General features: G+C 39.2%; 1 protein-coding gene across 2 annotated transcripts in view; it reads right to left on the minus strand.

The window, feature by feature from the left end:
* Positions 1-1,124: 1,124 nt before the first annotated feature.
* The window catches only part of LOC135478073 (uncharacterized), a 38,889-nt gene continuing 19,969 nt past the window's right edge, over positions 1,125-20,044 (minus strand). Inside the window, exons 4-9 of one of the 2 annotated variants that reach the window (XM_064758341.1) lie at positions 19,301-19,393; positions 14,762-15,136; positions 12,729-12,916; positions 12,063-12,192; positions 7,489-7,512; positions 1,125-4,140 (exon numbers count right to left, since the gene is read on the minus strand). In XM_064758341.1, coding sequence (XP_064614411.1) covers positions 4,055-4,140; positions 7,489-7,512; positions 12,063-12,192; positions 12,729-12,916; positions 14,762-15,136; positions 19,301-19,393 — 896 coding nt within the window. In that variant the 3' untranslated portion in view covers positions 1,125-4,054. The remainder of the gene's footprint in view (positions 4,141-7,488; positions 7,513-12,062; positions 12,193-12,728; positions 12,917-14,761; positions 15,137-19,300; positions 19,394-20,044) is intronic. The other variant, XM_064758342.1, reaches the window with a different exon arrangement.

Below are 20,044 nucleotides of genomic sequence, written 5' to 3' on the forward strand. Positions count from 1 at the left end.
CAATCAAATAAATAAAATCAATTTACACCGGAGGCATTAGTGCTTCTCACATTTACGATGAACAAAAAAGGAGAGCAAAGAAAAGCGAATGACTGACAAATATAATGCAAAGGCTAAACACCAGTGGACCAAGCAGCCTTCAGACCTCATTCGTTTTCACGATTTTTCTTTCAACATAGAAACTTTTGTACTAATGACTTCTTTTGATAAAAATGTAATACTTTACAGTACTCACTAGTCCTGTTCCGGCAAAATACCACTGAGAACATATGAAAAGATTTTTTTCCTTTCCACCACCTACATTTGTCCGGTTATGTTCGCTTTATTTATTTGATTGTTTTACTTATTGCACTTACGCTACGGCAGCAAACATTACGCTTAGAGGAAACCGGGTAGAGAATGTCCATGACGTTCCCAGGTACGAGACGTGATTTAACCGGGTTCGGAATTACACATGGCACTGGAGAGCACATTGTTCCACGAATCCACGACAATGCGAAACTAACAAAGACTCGTACTGCTGCCCGAGTAAGTCAGTGAGGTTGAACGTCGTATTCAACTATTTTTCAGTCATATGACAAGGAGTCTTTAGATTGCATGTAATGTGCCGCCTTGTTGCAGGACGGATTTCCACCGCTCTTTTTTTCTCTAGTGCTACTTCACTGAGACGACTTACCGGAGGCAAGTAAGGCGCCCCGCCCGAGTCATTATACTGATATGGGTCAACCAGTCGTTGCACAATAAGCTTAATTCTAAAGGCCCAGTGAGGAATTCACAAGTTCCTTTTTTAAGGTCTTAGGTGTGACCAGACTCGGGATTGACCGTGGATCTACCGTAACGGACTATTTCAGCATAAACAGAACACACCAGATATCTAATGGACTAAGGAAACCCCACTGCCTGGAGAAAACGGACAGTCTTCGGCAAATAACTGACGAAAGATCCCACTCCGCTCGATCTAAAACGTAATTTCGTCATACACGATTGGCACGCCGTATAACCAGCGAGTAGCAAATTACTGATGTCTGGATTTAGAAAAGTGTTCTCGAACTAGATCGGTTTTCCCCGTAGTTGATGGGGACATCCAGAAGAGCCACAAGACAAAATATATTCAAATGCTAATATTTTTCTAAAAAGGATGTTTATTAAGACAAATACACAACATGAAGTTAATCCGAAGAGTTGCGCATATACATATATATTTATATAGTTAATTTGGTCCGATAAGCAAAAATTGAAATACTAAATAACTAGATCTATTAACCTAAAACTGCTTGCCTTTGTTATGCATTTCTCGATTAAAAACTGAATCGTGGCTAATAAAAATCAAGCATGGAGGGCGGAAGGAAAAAAGAAAACAAAGAACAAATCACTGGTTCTATAATATACTGGTAAACAAACCAGTACGATAGGTACATCCGGGTGGCTGCTATCCGCATCATCTAAAATTCGGGACAAAGACTTGAACAGGGGAGAGCATGGTCCGGGCACCACACAGCCACCTAGCTCTGTTAGTACGACTACGGTGTGAACAGGTGATGAAATAGTTGTAGAAAAGCACTAAACCCTTGAGCCCATGTAGTACTGGCTGGCCCTCCAACTTCTCAGCGAGGTACCTTTCTCAGCCAAATACCTACTAATTGACAAAAGGCAAATAAGCTGCCTTTGGTAAATGCGTAGCGATGGGCGTTATACGAAGGCTTCATTTGTGGAAGGTGGTGTGGAGCGCTATATTACCATCGATACCGGAATCCAAGACTGTCGACACGCAAAGCTATGCCAATTAAATTAACATTCGGTTCTGTATATGCTCTGCAGGGTTTAACGTAAGCCAAAAGGTTGTTCTGGTCTAAAAACCCGGGGAAGTTACACAACACGTGACCCACCACAGACAGGCGACTACACGATTCACCAAACAACAGTTACAGGTATTCTACAATGTTCAACAAACTCTACAACATCGTTTACATCAACAACTTTATGTCTATTCTACTCGTCGCATGTAATTTTAACAGTTCCTAAAATATGGCACCTGAACGATATAATGAGGAGTGCATGACCTGGAACTTTTGAACAAAACAACGACTTCGGGAAAATTTCTCTTTCATGGGCTACTGAGAATCACGTGTTCTTGTCAGCTGGGCATTCTTGATGTCCACTAGTTTCTAGGCTTTTCCTTCTAATGGTGTCTTCGGAAGGATAACACGGAAATCGGTATTAGAACACCTCGTCTACCCCCGGCTTTTCCCTGGGCCAGTGAGAATAGGTACTACAGTTTAGAACAAGAGAATAATCTGCTGTAGATTCAGTTGGGCGACATCTGAGGAATGCTAGCAGAAAAAAAACCCGAAACAAGGCGTCAGTGCGCTGTGCCGAAATCATCAGTCTTTTTGTGCATAAGCTCTTGTGCACGAAGGTAAAGATTATGGTTTAAATTTATTGCAGCAGCAGAAGGAAATGGCGCAATTGTTTTTTTTTTGTTTTTTATATATATAACTGAGCTGAATTTGCATCATATAGATAGGGGCTATCTTTCGGACGCGATGGAATGTAATGTAGCCATTATGAGAGGTCAGCAAGCCATCGTAATTTTCGTACAAGTAGTCAAAAATATATGTATGTACACAAAAAATTTGTATAAACATCTTTCAGTGAACAAAACAATTACTATGGTAAAAAAAAAGTATGTATGAACAAAGTACAATACAATGAAACATGTTTAGACACATTTTCTACAGAAGAAACACACCCCTTGAGCTTTGAAACTGAAAACAGAATGGAAATGCGAGTATTCATATTATTCACCGAATGCGTTCTCTGATTAACTTTTTCCAAAAAAGCTTCTGTATAGCTAGCACAGAATACTAGTAATCGTTTGTTCGATTAACATATCGGGAAAAAAAACCTACACTCTGTAAAAGCAGTTTTTTTGGAGAGAGTAATCTATTTTCCAACTTTTTCACTGTGTCTATATCGCAATGACATGGTGCAACACAATGACGTCATCAATGGACATAATCAGATTGTAATGACGTCAAAACAGTAGTCTTTCAGCTTACCGTCTACCAAACGGACATAATCTAGGCAGTTTGAAACTCACAAATTTATCATGCAATAGAATAAAAGCAGAAAAGCACCAACCGAACCGGTTCTGCGAACAAAATTACTTGAAAAGAAACATATGTATACAAAGAAACAAAATAGGTTCTTAATTCCACAATTGCGTAAAACTCCTAAACTTCCGGTGAAACAGTTACTATAGATGACAAGTAAATCTCTCATAACAAAGAATCTCTAAGAAATCCGGCGCAAATAGCTATTCCACTTGGAGGGAGGGGGAATGTAAAAGACAAAGCAACAACAAAATACAACCAGCCAACCCTCCCAACCACGGAACACAATTCGCATCAACATACTAAATTCCACATTCTTGGACAAAAAAAATGTAATTTTCACAGCACAAAAAGCACCACAAATTGCCAAAGACTTCCAATGTACCCGTCCATGTAAGACGCCCCTGGTCCTAACAACCAGCATGTTGAACTATTATCTCCTCATTGCTACAGCGATGATAAATGGATGGTGTGGACAGGCTAAGAGCTTTGGTTTGCACACAAACCCTATGGTATAATAGTGTCTACATAATATGCATACATCCCTCCTTGTTAAAAAGAACTAAGGGTCTAGCCGTGCACTTTGCTGTGCGCTAAAATGCAGTTAAAACATTCTATCGATGAGGACATTCATATAAAAAGAAATTGTAAAGTACCTCACAACGTTATGTAGACTGTGCGTGCCACAACTCTTTGTGATCACATAAAATGATCATTCTCCCAGTTATTAAAATTCGAAAGCATATCCATATCTGAGCACTTTATATCTGTATGTATCCGTTGCAGTTGTCCAAAAGCATTCGTCTCCCTATGCTACATTTAAAGACATGCATGTTTGTAATTCGGTTTGCCCAAGACGCTGGAATGATTACTTTTTGTACTTTTCAAAGCTTCAGAACTATGAGAAATTACAGGCTAAATAACAATCTTCAGTCAGTCAGTCACATGAGTAAACATCCTGCCAAGACAGCGAGCCCCAGTAGGCTAGTTGCAATGGTAACTCTTCCTTGACCTCCAATACTGCCTCCTGTAAAAAGACACGCCAGTTAATACTCACTGTACAGATGGTAAATACAGCAAATTTACTAGACATTGGACAGGCTTACGGTTAAGGCTAGGACGAAACCCTGACAGTGGTTTGAGGAAACCATCAACTACGCCTGATACTGGGACTACGTTCCAGTGGACCGGCTAGGAGGCGGAGTAGAACATGCTCCCTCAGTGATCAAAGGCTGCTGCAGCTACAGTCCACCGCTTGTCAGAGAGATCCCCACCTCTGAACTAACACAGTTAACCTTCAGCCAGATAAGCCCTGCTTGGAACTGGTGCAGAACACCAATAGCCAGATAAGCCTTGGTCTGAACTGACTCCGTAGACCAGTACGTATATAGGCCTTGGTCTAAAATGAAGCAGTAGACTGCTAGTAAGATAAATCTCTGACATTTGCATCTTTAAAAGCGGTAAATAAACAGCAAACTACACTTTTTTCTTGTTAAGTAGGTACATTTAGGTGATATGATCTATTATTTTGAAAAGACAGCTATATGAGACAATCAGAGAAAAAATTAGAGACATTAGAACAGGGATTGTAAAAAGATAAATCAAGAAGTAAACCTCTTCCGAACAATGAACCTTATCCCAAAACACAAAACACACACACAGTGAAAACAATGAAAAAAACAAAAATCAAAAGCCAAAAAGACCACTGACAACGCGTGATAAACAGTTTGTACTGATGCCAGTGCAATGTTCCTACCCACTTTTAGGTCACCTCAACAACTACATGTAGGAGCTTCCGAGAGTTTGGAAGGAATCGTTACTTCCTGTTTCGTCCTGGTTTGCACCTCGCCTAGAAAAGCGCTAGAGAGCAATGCCGGATAAATCCGAAAGATGCGGAATCTAGGCAGTTATTCCGCTAATAATAAGTAGTTCGGTTCCTCGGAATTTGGGCATTACAGAACTTTTTCCAATAAAATTCAGATTTGCGAAAATTGTCACAGCAGCATAAAGCAAGCCAGAAGCCTAGTTGTTCCGAATCAGAAATCATCCATCTGTCGTGGATTTTTTTTTGTCCCTAGCGAAATAACACTCCATACCGCCTGGTTTACTAGCTCGGAACCCTGGCAGTCAGGCAACATGGGGGCACACGTTGTTGCGTTGCACGTCCTTATGTATGAATCCCGATGGCGAGATATCGTCCACTGCAGTTTCATGTCCATGTCGATACTGGAATTGGCGACTATTCTAATCCCACAGCACTGCTGCTTTTCTGGGATGTGATATGTAACATGATACTTGAACTCGGATGTGCGCTTAATCCCACCCACAAGCGCCCTTTAAGTACAACGTATTTACTGTAAAGTGCCATGGCATCAGTTTAATTAGCATGATAGTGCAACTACTTTAAATATTACAAAGCGAAGGAAAGCGCACTGCATAAGCAAGAAAATGGCGAAATTTGGTTTGGAATTATTTACCCAATTTGTCGGTTACACCTTAAATTTAGCAGGGTGATATGGGAAGCTTTGGCTGAAGAATGCACTAGGGAAAATCAAAGCTTATTCAAAGGCCATTCGCCCTTTGCGTACTCTCTTAAAACGCGCAGTGTCTACATTTTCCACGTGTTAAAATTTAAATTCTGTAAAATATGAGTGAAAGCATTTTAAAATGTTACATCGGGAAATGTTTGCCAGGAAATTGTGACATAATGTGCGAATTTCACTAAAGACACATTTACATTACATGTATTCACTGTTACGTAACTTATTGAATTTGTAACAAGTCTGAACCTAACATAATTCTTTTCCTACTACACTACAAAAATGTCAACATGTTAAATTTAATGTTATGTAAGTGATATCAGTTCAGTTTTAAGAGAGTAGCAAAATGCGACCAAGCCTAAAAGCGAAGGACATTGTTTGGTGGATGAAGACTGCTCCTCGAGAACCACAATGACTTTCTAAGTTTTATTACTTCGTCTTCGTAGACACCACAAGAGATCTAACATAGTAATGCGCTCAGGAGAGAGTCCTAAAAGTCAATTTCGTTTTTAAAGGCGTTATGTTCAGTTTACAACATGTATACGAAATTAAAGTAACGTACGTGTACTACTAATTCACGTCATTAAGAATCTGACCAGAAACATACTGATTTAGTGGAGTTAAATATCAATGCACCTTCTAAATTATAACGGGACATGGACTGCTAGTATTAGGCGTAACCTTGACAACCAGACCTTACAACAAGGGCATGAACCACCGAGACTATCAAAATTTCACAAATCACGATGTACATCTCGTTTTCATTACTAAAGCGTCTGGTGCTTGTATGGATCAATCTTGACAAACTGTTTTCATCATATACCGAACCAACTAAGATCTTCTCTTAACACGTTTATTGGTCTTTACGGCTTAATTTGTTATCTTTATTTGGCAGCCCTTTGAGTCTTGTTGTCATGGTTTCAGTGAGGTACGAGGTACAAGGTTTTTGGGCTTAGACGACGACACAAACAGTAACCCACAAAAAGTCAAAATGCACATTCACCTGTATTTTCTTCTGTAAAAGCAGAAGCAAAAGAAAAATAGATAAAAAGGCTTAGTCATAAGTTTCAATTCATAGTGAACTATAGAACGATATCCAAAAGCTATAAGAGCAACAAATATGTAACATTGTTTTAGACAGAAGAGCTCACGTCAAACGGAGAAATTATATATAGGTAAACAATTCATATACCAAGCATGTCCACTGAAACAAAAACACTCACAAATACAAGGGCACTGTTTCTATCTTTCCGTCAGACTATTTGGGTCTTGTTTTTCACACTTCCGAAACATGGTTTCAAAAGAACAATATCAGAACAAGAAGAACGATAATAAAAGAACTCTGAATGTATATACATTTCAAAATTCGTTGGAATAAATGGAATGAAATGTGAGTAGTTTTCACAAAACTGTCAACAGTACTCCACACCCATGAAGGAAAGAATTATGGATTTTAATTTTATGAAGTAGGCTAAATTGGGTTGGTATTAAGAGGTGAACAACTGCTAGGCGATAACTGGTCCAGTTCAGTCGTCCGAATTTTCATGTGGAGGACTGCAACCGTAGGAGCTTCAATCGTTTGATTAATACGGTAAGAAAACATCTGAAAACTTGAGCAAAACAAAGTCTGCGGAAAAATAAAATCAACACTAACATAACGTATGCTTCTACGATATTTTACATACACATCATCGTCATGATCATAATAATAATACAGAAGCATGAGACTGAGCACATACAAGACAAACGGGAAAGCCAAATAAATGGAAACAGAAAGCGAAATTCAATCTCCAAATGCAGCCTTTCTTGGAGTGTTGAATTTAAAGTCAACAAACCTGGGGTGGTGGTTTCTGTCATGCCTGAAAAGTGAAGGGTCAATCAACTTTATACAATCAACTCAAAGATGTTAGCGTAGCCAACTACAGCAATGCTGACGTCATAACTACAATAACCGCTGGAAACTAGCAGGACTTCAGCATACATGGCCATACTTCTGGAATATGGACTTGTACAAATGCTAGGGCACTGCGATTGCACGTAGTCTGTTTTGGGGAGGGACGCTGATTGAAGCCGTCGGAAATCTGAACGTGCATCCACAACTGTATCATACATAAACTCAGCTCAGCTTCAAAGGAAAAGACCACTCAAAATCGAAGTAGACACCACTAAATAGACCACTTAAAACTATGCATAAATATTCTTTCATTTATTTTTTTAGGTTTTTGTAAAGAGAGTTATAAGGGTTCAAACATCTGAATTTTAAGGTGGGCTTTATGGACCATACTGTCAAAGTTTAGGAACTGTGACGTCAAAAAGCACTTGTAATTCCGACCCTGAATGTTGGAATAATTCGTTTTACCTATGAGTGAAGGATTACTGAAATAATGTTCCAAAAATTCCTTCTTTCAAGTGAACATCAGGGAGGTGATCCGAGTTCCTAGATGCCGTCAGTATAGTTCATAAAGCCCATCATAGTATTCAAATATTAGAATGCCTTTTGATACTCTTTAAAAAAATCCGAAAAATAAATGCAAGCATTTTTACACACAGTTTTCAGTTGTCTGTATGATGAACCTTATTTCATATTTTAGCTTTCTTTTACTTTAAAAATATCATCACTTTGATGTTAAAATCAGCTGGGCATGATCAGGCGCCAGTGGGCATGAGCGTTCCTAGCAGGAACGACCCAGTTTACTTCTCCTTTGATTAACAGATTATAAGTCTCTTTGGGTTAGGGTGGAAAGGGTGGGGTGGGTGGAGGGTGGATAGGGGATTATAAGGGGGGAGGGGGCATTTTCCTGAGGTCTTATATATCAAAGCAATGTTGTGCGCCATACTCAACAAATATTTCACTCACACGACAGAAGCCAGCATGCTGAAGGCTCAAACAACAGCTTGAACATAATGGAGGAAACCATAACACTTCAACTTATTTGTTCCTCCGTTACTGAATGGATCCAAACAATCACCAACAATCTGGGTCTGAAACAGCCCCGTGCATACCTGTTTGTAAATTATTATTTTTACTGAATTCTCTCGCAGGGCGTTTGTCTGTGGTCTTCTATCAAGAGGATTTCACGCCCAAACCACATCGAGCTTAGGTCACGATGTCTTCATATGGAAGCACTTAGCATGCGACATGCCCACAACACCTTTGTAACTTTGGAGGAATCAACACCCAAAATTTAACCCCAGCTACATATACCACACCGCCAGTCCTTTAGCCTAGAAATATATTTATTTATCTGATTGGTGTTTTACGCCGTACCCAAGAATGTTTCACTTGTACGAAGGCAGTCAGCATTATGGTGGGAGGAAAACGGGCAGAGCCCGGGGGAAACCCACGATCATCTGCAGGTTGCTAGCAAACCTTCCCTAGAAATATAACAATTTAATTTGGTACCAAATGAAACGGTTGACTGAGCATTACATGTATGAATGGTCAACTCACGACTTTAGGCTACCAAAGCAATCTTATTCTAAAGCAAAACTATAATACAATACAAAATATCCGATTTTCCCTAGCTTCATACTATTAACACCTGACATGTCAATATAAAAAATCAGTAATGGCTTATGGCTAAAATAATTTCATAATATTTGGATACTATCGTATGATAGTTATTCACTTCTTTCTTATTAGCTCTTATCTGTTGTGAAAATCGGGAACTTTTCCCGCCTAAACAATTCAGGCCTAAGCTGTGAAGTCTATAGGTCATTCTTTCGGACACTCTAGAAAATCCGAACACACTTCGAATAATGTTTCGTGGTCAAGCTGGTAGTGTATTCTTCATGTATTACTCATGTATTGGAAGAGAACAGTCATTTCAACTAGGAAAGCTGAATTTTTTGATGGAGAAGGTACCCGCCACCCCCGCACCATTGTAAGATCTGGAAGAGACTTATGGCTTCTGTCCATTTATATATATGTAAAGAGGACGTGCATTTTTGGGCTGTTTTCATTCTCCCTTGAATGTAGTGTGTAGCACCTAATAGGTTCCTTAAATCTGCTGTCCTAAATAGTTTCCTGTTTTCTACTGGCACACTCTTTGTTGAAATCGCGTATGTTGTAGCATGAAAGAGGAGCAGCCAATATTAAAGCCAGCATCACATGCAGATGAAGGAATACAACAATCAAAACGAGGAACAATCAAAAATTATGCACAAGTTTACATGTAACGAAATAAGCTTGCAACAAATACCGGTTAAAAGTCATACCTCTTACACATTTAACACCTGTTTAGTACTTTCTTTGATGAATTATTTCACATATGAAGAATATCAAGACAAATGACTTAAACATACAAGTACATGAGTAGGAATCCAAAAGGCAAGTTTAAATTAACTAATATAAATTCCCACGGAACAAATCCCCAAAAAGTGTGATTTTGTCTTAACCGTAGTACACAAGTCTAAAAAGTTTTGCAACAATGTTACTGGAACTGTTAGTGCCAAAGACGTAAACACAAATGGGTCAAATAATTGAAAATAACTGTAAACAATTGTCATCAAAACACAAAAACATGATGTCAACATGTGTCAAATATGGCACATGTGTATTGTACATTATAATGTTCATACTTTTCATAAAGTATTATCATCATGCTGCCGCACAGTAGAACTTGCCCAAGTCATTTTCGGTAGGTTTTGTGCTTGATAGACAGCAATCTGGCTCCTCTACCATAAAGTGGATACTATCTACCAAACCCCTTTGGTAGACAATATGCACAGAGTAACAATATGCATGTCAATGCCAAGTAAAATTACAAATAAAACCCTCCACAAAGAAAAAGGAAATTAACACCAGGCCCAACTTAACAAAAAGACTGTGCTGAAATACAAATTAAATATTATAATATAACCATACATACCCTCTACAATGATAGTTTCATCTTTTCAAAGCAAAACAAAAGCCAAAATTAATGGACATTTGTACATAAACAGCGAACATAAAATACAGCCAGTGTAAACCAGAGCTCTGATAAGGTTGCACTGATGGGTAGCTACATACATCACAGAATTCAGTCTTTAAAACGACCTTGGGGTGAGGAGAGTCGGTAGGGGGATGTGGATTGATTGACCTTTGATTGCGAGGGGCTGGGTGGGGGGGGGGGGGCATTCAGGAACACCTTGACATCTGATGGAGTGGGGGACAGTCTGATAACTGACATTTTATTATACACACTGCGCATTTTCCTGCATCCACACAAAATCAGTGCCGAAAGATGGCCAATTATGATGACAAGCTCACAAATTGTGACCTCCAAATATAAGTACTTATCCTTCACAAACTTGGAGATAAGTATTGAGTACAACGTTAAATATTCTGCTTGATTTTGAGTGCTGATTGATCTTGGAAAGGTTGTTTTGAGGTTTGCACAGAAAACTTGAAGATTTGGCACCTTTAACATTTCCACGTTTTTATCTTGCTTCAAAAAATGAACTTTTCCCTTCCAATTTTTTAGGGCAAACACAATAGCTCTTTGTACTCAACAGGAGAGTGGTGCCTTATCTAAGTTTGCCCTCTTTCTCGTGTGAAGGAATAATGTCTATGAGACACCAGATTATACAAATTTTTCAGATCTGAGCCAATATTTTTTCACCTGTGAGTAGAACTTCAAACTTTAATTACATGAAGTTCTCATTATTACTCATTGTGTACATATGGATGTAGAAAATCACTATCCTATAACAGTAAGGGTAAGATTCAAATGAGTTAGTACATCAAACCTGATCGACGCTCCATAAAAAAAAAAATAACAAAACCAGAGCTCTGCTAACAAGCACTATGCAGATTATTTTCTGTCCATGTTGATTTTTTTCCGCCAGAATAAGAAAAGAATTCCATGCTGATTGATCTAATTCTCAACTCGTGAAATATTGGAATATAACAGAAAGATACAGGTACCCCAAATCTGACAAGTTGAGTGTACATGTGGGGTAGGCAACAGGGTATATACAGTACCCACAAGTACGTGTAAATCTCGAACATTAACCAATAGAACATAACCCATGAGCTTACCAAATTAAAGGACAACCAATAAACATTCAGTTCAAATAGTTTAACACACACACAAAAACATGGCAAAAGCATGCAATAGTCATACAAAAGATTAAAAGATAATATGTCAAGCACAAATATACACAAGTCATGCAAAGGAAAGATCATGCAAACTCCATCTTGGCAGCCTGAAAATAAGCATTACTGATGCTGATGACAAAAAACATAAAACCATACAAAAAAAAAAAAAAAAAACAAAAAAAAAAATTGCCTGAAAGAAGAGTTAGAATTCAAATTACAGTAAATACCCCTGTAAAAATCCTGAACGAAAGCATGCTTGTTTGATACTATAATATGCATATTAGATGTTCATTATACTTAGCCTTTAGGAATCAACTAAAAACTTACTCATGTGCAGTCGGACAACATGGGACAAATCATTCTGAGAAACCTTCGCTCTTAGCTCATATATCGTGTCAAAATGTTTCTCTGCAACCAATCCGATTTCCAGTGATACCTTCACCTGATTTTCTCCATCCTTTAATGAAATGAAAAGAAATGTTTAAATTCAGAGGAAACGGTAGATTTAAACATTGGAGGAGGAACTGATATTCACCTGTGTTAAATCCCTGAGGAAAAGATAATGTTTATATTTATTTCTTTGTGTTTTACCTCAGACTCAAAAATATTTCACTTACATGGTGGAGGCCAGAATTATGGTGGGAGGTAACCCCGGAGGAGAGAATCATTACATGTATGAAGTCTTCATCATCTTCAGATGAAATGACCCGAAACTCAAACGTCATCTGTAGCTTGCCAGATTGTTGCTATGTAGTAAGTTTTTTCTATACCTAGAATCTAATCTTTTTCCAATAACTTGAACATAAGTTTTAATATTTATTTATTTACATGATTGGTGTTTACACCATTCTCAAAATCTTTTCACTTATACAACAGCAATGGCATTATGGTTGGAGGAAACCAGGCTGAGAAGGCGGACCTTCTCGTGTGCGGCCGGAGAGGAAGCTAGTAACTCCTTGTACAAAGCACAAATGAAGGTTTTCTTGACTTCACCTTTGATGTCTTAGCACGATATTCCCCCATTTGCACATCAGTGGCAGGCACAAACATGGGGTTGTCTTCATTGTCCACAAACCAGGAGATCTTCTCGGGTTCCACAAGGGACTTGATTGTACACTCAATCATAACTCGTCGGTTTCCCGGTCTCGTCGTGACGTTCCCACACTCCACTTTAGGGGGCTCTGTAAATGACAAGACATTTACAAACATGCCCTACCCTTATAGCTCTCCAGTCAGTAACTTGGGGGTCTGGTGATGTTTTTATGTTCTCTGCTTCAGCACCACAGTCCCATGAAACGATGACGAAAGCTAATGTTTACAGCTCAGGATTCCATCAAGTGATGAGAGCTAATGTTTACAGCTCAGGGTTCCATCAATTGATGAGAGCTAATGTTTACAGCTCAGGATTCCATCAATTGATGAGAGCTAATGTTTACAGCTCAGGGTTCTACCCCATGATGAGAGGACCGTTTTCAGCACAGGGTTCCATCAAATGATGAGAGCTAATGTTTACAGCTCAGGATTCCATCAAATGTTGAGAGCTAATGTTTACAGCTCAGGATTCCATCAAGTGATGAGAGCTAATGTTTACAGCTCAGGGTTCTACCCCATGATGAGAGGACCGTTTACAGCACAGGGTTCCATCAAATGATGAGAGCTAATGTTTACAGCTCAGGATTCCATCAATTGATGAGAGATAATGTTTACAGCACAGGATTCCACAAACTGATGACAGCCGATGTTTACAGCTCAACAAGTTTTGTACTAAGCAAATAATGAGGGCAAACCATACAAAATAGTTACACCACTGCTTTTTGGTTTAAGCTTGAAATGATCCCCCCAAGTTGACTGGCCACATTTTCAGGGTGGAGGAACAGAGCTATGTCCACATAAGACTGCAAAGATAACGATTAAAGCTGGACTACAGCAACTAATGCTCTTGAAACCAATGACTGCTCCTGAAATTTGACTGGTTACTGTTTTCACCACACATAAGCCACTTAACTACGCAGAGAGACGAAAACTTCACAAGATTTTAAGAGAACACTACCTTAAAACATACATGTACCTCACGAATCTGACGATTAAAAACAGAAAAACTCATTCTAAAAATTTTGTGCCACAAATAGTCAAATCCTGCTGGTCACAACAAAGAAAAAAAATGACAGATTTGCATGAAACAATTTTAACATGCTTCCTTGTCCATGCGACATGCTCAGGCTAGTTCAAGGTCAAGGTCAAAAGTAATCAACAAGAACAAATCAAAACTGGTAGGATGCATCATATGCAAAAACTGGTGAATAAGACGGGGGCAAGTCAACATAACAAGCTGGCACAGACTTTAGACAACTCATACAGCTGCTTCACTCTTCAACAGAAGTTAGTCCTGCATGACCTACAAAACTTTTCAGATGGAATTTATAGATGTGATGGGTTTACGTCATGGTGTCCTACAGGGTATTGGTGCTCATAAAAATAAGGAAAGATTCGGTTTTCAGTGAAAATTGCATGCAAATGAACTGCAGTTTAATGTAAAGGAGACGAAATTAGAACTAGATCAAGAATTTTTTACCAATTTCTAATAACTGAAATCATTAACCAGGTGGTGTTGAGCCAAACTCAGTGGACATAGAACTGGCAGTTTTATGATGACAGTGTCCCTCATGGTAAAGGAAAAATGGATGTCTTTTGGATGAATGCCTTTCTCTACATTACTCTGAAAAATATCACTATTTATTTAAGTATAAGTAGACCTTCATTTGCAGAGCTTTTATACTGAATATGTGTATTAACTGAAAAGGGGCAATTCTGATACTTGTTGGTAAGGGCTTAGTAGAATCCACATTATGAGAAATCACTTGTCACTGCTAGCTGATCTACAGATTTAAAAAAAAAACAAAAAAAAACAGATTTTATTTTCTGCTGTGATAATAAATGTGATGTTCTAATACAACACCTATATGGTAAATGTACTAGCTAGCATCGTATTTGCTCCCTACTATTTCTCCCCCTGCCCACATACACACCTTTGACTTTCAACAGTGCCTTGGCCTCCCGTTTGTTCCCCTCGTCTCCCTCCAGCCAGGCTGAACATGACATTTCCTTCCCAACAACAGAAGGGTCAAGACTATACACTCCTGTGCTGTCAAGATCAGTGTTGTACGCCCTGATGGACTCTAACGTCTTGCCATTGGTGACCATCTGATCCTCTCGTCTCAATTTAGGTGTCACGTCTGTTTCACCGATCTTCACCATGACCTGGGCGGCGGGGTTACTGCCGCGAACTTTACAGTTCAGCACCAGGTTGGGATCAAACCGATCCAGTTCAAACTCTTGCACTCCATCTTCTGATGAGTCGATCTTATATGGGCCCACTTGAAACTCCAGCGAGGCCACAGGCTCTACAGACAGAGGAACAGACATCAGCTGAACGGTATTCATATTAAAATGGTTTATGTACATGGTCCATTAAAGGAATGCAGAATCGATCCTGGCTGGCTTGTTTGAGAGACAAGCATGTCCAGGCATTACCTTGCCTAAGCTGAATTTTAGGTACAATACACTTATTCCAGCTTGGCCGAGGTCACAAGATTTAACCCAGGAAACCCTATCTACACTGTCAACCAATCAACGTCGACTCCATTTCCCTTAAACACATAATATGGGTTTTTAATGTACACAGAATTCTTGTCTTATCCACTTCATAGCTCCCAAGTAAAGGCTGTATATCTTATTGTGCTGAACAAAACCATAAGTTTGGATATATTTATATAAACAGTTGTAATCTAGCTAGATTCACTGATTAAGTACAACAAACAATGGTACACAAATTGGATCAGGATTTTCTTCAATGGCCTGGAGAATTCCATACGTTTTTTTCCATCCACCTTGAAAACTAATGACTGCTTCTTGGAGCCATTTTGTTAGTTTATCAGGGCGTTATTGTAAAAAAGAAAAAAAGCACACTTAGCTAAAATCAAACCAGAATTTGTAAAGTATATCTAACCTTTAAATCCAGGCATGGGGAACAGGTGAAAATAAAACAGATTGATAAATTGACGGCGCGATAGCGGCGGTGCTGAGAGCGCTTGCGCTTGAGTGGGGGAAGAGTACGGGAGGGGGGCAGCGCCCCCCTCTCGCCGGTAGGCGAATTTTAGATGAAATAACAATGTTTCGTGACCATAGGTGAAAAAAAAAAGTGTTTTTCTTGGATCTTCTTTAGTTACCCTAACATACAATAAAAGCTTTCAGATGTCAGTTACTTTTCACAAATGTTACCTTCCAAATTGGCCGCTTTTTTTCTGGTCAATGACACACCTTCACTTCTGGAAAGTTCACTCAGGACTTCACATATTTACAAATTCACGGATAGGGCCATTTCCATAGCCTCACACGGTCACAACATTTTTACTGATTATTTACAACAATTGTATATACATATTAACACCGTCAGCTTCCCATCCCATCAAACACGTTTGGCCTTCTTCCTCGGACTGGTATCTGTGGCTGGTACCCCTGCCCTCTTCTTAGCTGCTAGCTTCTCCAGAACACCCCGAAGGTGAGCATTCCTAGCCCGTTTGGAAGCTTTCCCTGCCAACAATACGGATTGCTTTTTGCTGATTGCCTTTTCTTGGGTTACGGAGTGTACAGCTTTTTTCTCCTCTAACGCCAAACGAGCCACCTCTTTCTCTTGTTTGTAATCCTTTGCAGCTCCCCGTATGGTCTGGACAACTTTCATATTGATAGGATCATGAAGGTAATCATTTCTGCGGAAGTAATCAACAGAACATTTGTCAGCTGCTTTGAGAGTGTACTTGATAGTTTGTATGGCATTGAATGTGGGAATCTTCATTTTGGCTGAGTGACTGTCCAGTACGTAGTTCATCACACTGAATGAGCTCTCAACCTGTGGCCCATGAAAACACCCAATCAAAGCTGCTGTCATCTTTGACAATAACGGATATTTGCCACTCTTGAACACTAATGTCCACCATGTGTCCAGTCGTGTATTGGGTTCATAAGATGGCAGACTGTCATCAACATGAAACCGCCTCACTTCCGAGGAAAACAAACCTTTCTCTTCTTCTTTCAGCACGTTTGTAACAATTGTAGGCAGGTTTTCCATGTACTTCATGGCAAGTTTATGGCCTCTGCATAATGGGTCAAGTGAAGACAGGTTTCTTAGGAGACGATTGCCAAATGGCATCTTCTTTAGCAAATAAGCACCACAAGCAATATAGGCAGCTTTGGCTTTCTTCTTGAAATCCTCTACAACCGAGTCCTGTTTCTTTGCTTCTTTTAGGATTTTCTGTACCTTCTCGCCGCCAAAGAAAACCAGGTCATCTGATAGTTGATTATCCTTGTCAGAGAGGTTGAGCGACTTCAGCTGTTTAGAGGTTTTGTTGACCTTCTCTGGTGGGAAGAAACAGGACAGGAAGTCTTTTGTCAGTTGCAACTGTTCATCGTGGAGTTTGTGGATGAGAGGTTCTGGGTTCTGAAAGACCATCACATACTTTTTCACCAGTGGTAGGACATCAGAGTAGAACATCATGTTCAGCTGCGTTTGTTTTCTTTTCAAGAAAATCTTCTCTGTCAGTCGACCTTTCCTCGCTTTTTTTCTTTTTTTGAAGAGTACTCTGTCTGATATGAGCAAGAGCTAGTTCACTCACGTTCTTTCACTGGTAAACTTCAACACAGAGGCGAAGGAAATGTACACGATCTGTTTGTGGTAAGAAAGAGTAATAAAATACTGTTAATGCATCTAGCATTCGTATAGTGTCTAGGCTTACGTCATACACCGACAGCCATCTGGTTGCTACATAACGTTGAGGAATGGCAAATGTCACACCCAGGTGTCAATGCTTTTCAATAGCTTTCCATCCTCTGCTGGCATAATTAATGTCGGATGCGCACCATATACAGAAAGCCATGCCTGGTGTATCAAGCTTTCTTATGCAATGATCTAGGAATGTGCCAGCCACAGAGCGTTCCAACCAGTTCCAGTTCCATTTGTTTTTAAGGTTTTTATCAATAGCCTTGACATCCTGTTTTCCCCTTTCAACAATTACCCTGTTGATTGACATGCTTGTCAATCCAACTACTAGTATCTGAAATATAAACAAATGTTGTTTAAATGCAAAGCAACATATGGAAAACTCTCCTATTTTGTGTGAAATTTTCTAAGCTCAGAAAGTGGGAAAACTGGTAATTACCTTGAGAAAAAAAATCGCAAATTTTTCTTAAACTTCAATTGGTTATGCAACATATGACAGTTATTCATAATTGACCTGTATACCAAGTTTCAGTAAAATATCAAAAAGTAAAACAAAAATAAAATTAGAAAGAATAGATAGCCTACAGAGATGGGTCAGACAGAGAGAGTGCAAGTCCCCTTCTATTCCGCCGATAGGAGACTACTAACACTGTTAATTATAATGTAATCTGTCTCACTATTCATAAATCAAATACTCAGATTTGTTGAATAAAAATATTTCGTTGTCTTGATCAATCAATTCAAAAGCCTGCTGTTTTCGTAATCCGATATTCAGGGGAGACAACTTTGGAGAAGTTCACTCAGTATCAAGCAGAGGAGACAGATTTAGAAATGTTATCTTCACTGTGTGTAAAACACGCAGAAAATCACACAAAAGTTACATTTACACATTTATAAAGAAGATATATTTCTGACTATTTGAAATTCAGGGAGTACTCACATCTATCTTTGATCGATCGATACAATTTCTTTCCGGACGACGATGACCTTCACGGACCGACCTTCATGCACACGCGGTTGGCGATTTCCGGTTTAACGACTACCGAAAACTGTACTCGCTCTCGAAGGCAGGTCAATCCCCACTTCTATTTGTATCATTTCTGTACGTGTCTTATGGGAATGGGGTTGTCCGGATTGCGACAACCAAATATCACTTCAGTTTACGGCAGTACACGAATGCCCGATATGCGCAACTCGGGAAGTCGGAAGACCAGATGAAGTAAAAGATTACAGATATTAAATAAAGTCAATGCAGGTTTGAAACTCTTGCTCAGGTCAGATTCAAGCTCTTCACCCCCCCCCCCCCATTTTCTCACCTGATTTATACGAATCTCAGAAACGATATTTTCATACAAAAAAAAGACGGAATTACGTCTAAAGACAGAAAATTCCCATGCCTGTAAATCAAACTGCTTACTGTGTATCATCCAAAGTTTGACACTTTTCAGGTTATGTATTTTGCTAGATTCTGGTTGATATATGCACCGTATATACTGGGCCTCGTCAAGTTTTAGTAATTTCCTACTCCCAAAATACAAATGTTGGCATCAAAGGTAACACTTAAGATCTTCAGGTGCTTCTAAAAGTGCAGATTTACTTGATGCTCTTTATATGAAATACATTAATAAATGTACTAAAAACCCACTGTCATAGCTTTACTAACATCTTGTCACCTGAAAATTCACTCGGTGCAGGTAACCTTATGTGTAACAGTCAGAATCTCCTTTGTTTCTGTTGCAATGTTTACTAACATCTTGTTAGCCAAAAATTTACCCACTGCGGACAAACTTACGCTTAACAGTCAGAGTCTCCTTTGTTTCTGCTACAATCTTCTCCTTTTCTTCCACAAAACATTTATAGGCACCATCATCAGATTTCTGGACATCTACAAAGTAACAGAACATCTTAATGATTATGGACAGCGCAGGGATACAAAAGCAACATATCCTCCAGGTACTTCACGTTACGTATATGTCGGTTGTTTGAATTATTTGTTCATGTGACTGGTGCCTTACACCTGACATTGTACTTAAGAACAATTCATTGGTATGACAGCGACCAGCATTATGATGAGAGGAAAGCGGAAACCCATGATCTTGTGTAGGCTGCTGGCAGACCTGAGGTTGTTGGATCAAGCAAGTGTGGGATAGACAGACATTGTGGCCAAGTAGAGGCACTCTGGTCAAGGTCTGACCAACGTGAGAGCCGGGAGTTACATACAGGATGACTTATGTAGGTGATAATTTATTTGATTACCTGACGCCATACTGAAGCAGTTTTTCACTTATTATAAGATGGCTGTCAGTTTTACAGATGCAAGAAACTTGAGTGAACTGGATAAATTATCAACCTTTGGCAGGTTACTGACAAACTTTCCCACATGTATATGTGACTTTCAGATATGCACACCAGTTTAATGTAACACAAGTGGTCGCTATCAAATGTTAAGGCTCCTAAAATGGCCACGCCTCTGTCATCAACTACTTTCTGTCACCAACCACCAATGTACAGCTAGAGTGGGAGAATTTACAAATTT

The sequence above is a fragment of the Liolophura sinensis genome, chromosome 11 (assembly GCF_032854445.1).
Source record: "Liolophura sinensis isolate JHLJ2023 chromosome 11, CUHK_Ljap_v2, whole genome shotgun sequence".
NCBI lineage: Eukaryota > Metazoa > Mollusca > Polyplacophora > Chitonida > Chitonidae > Liolophura > Liolophura sinensis.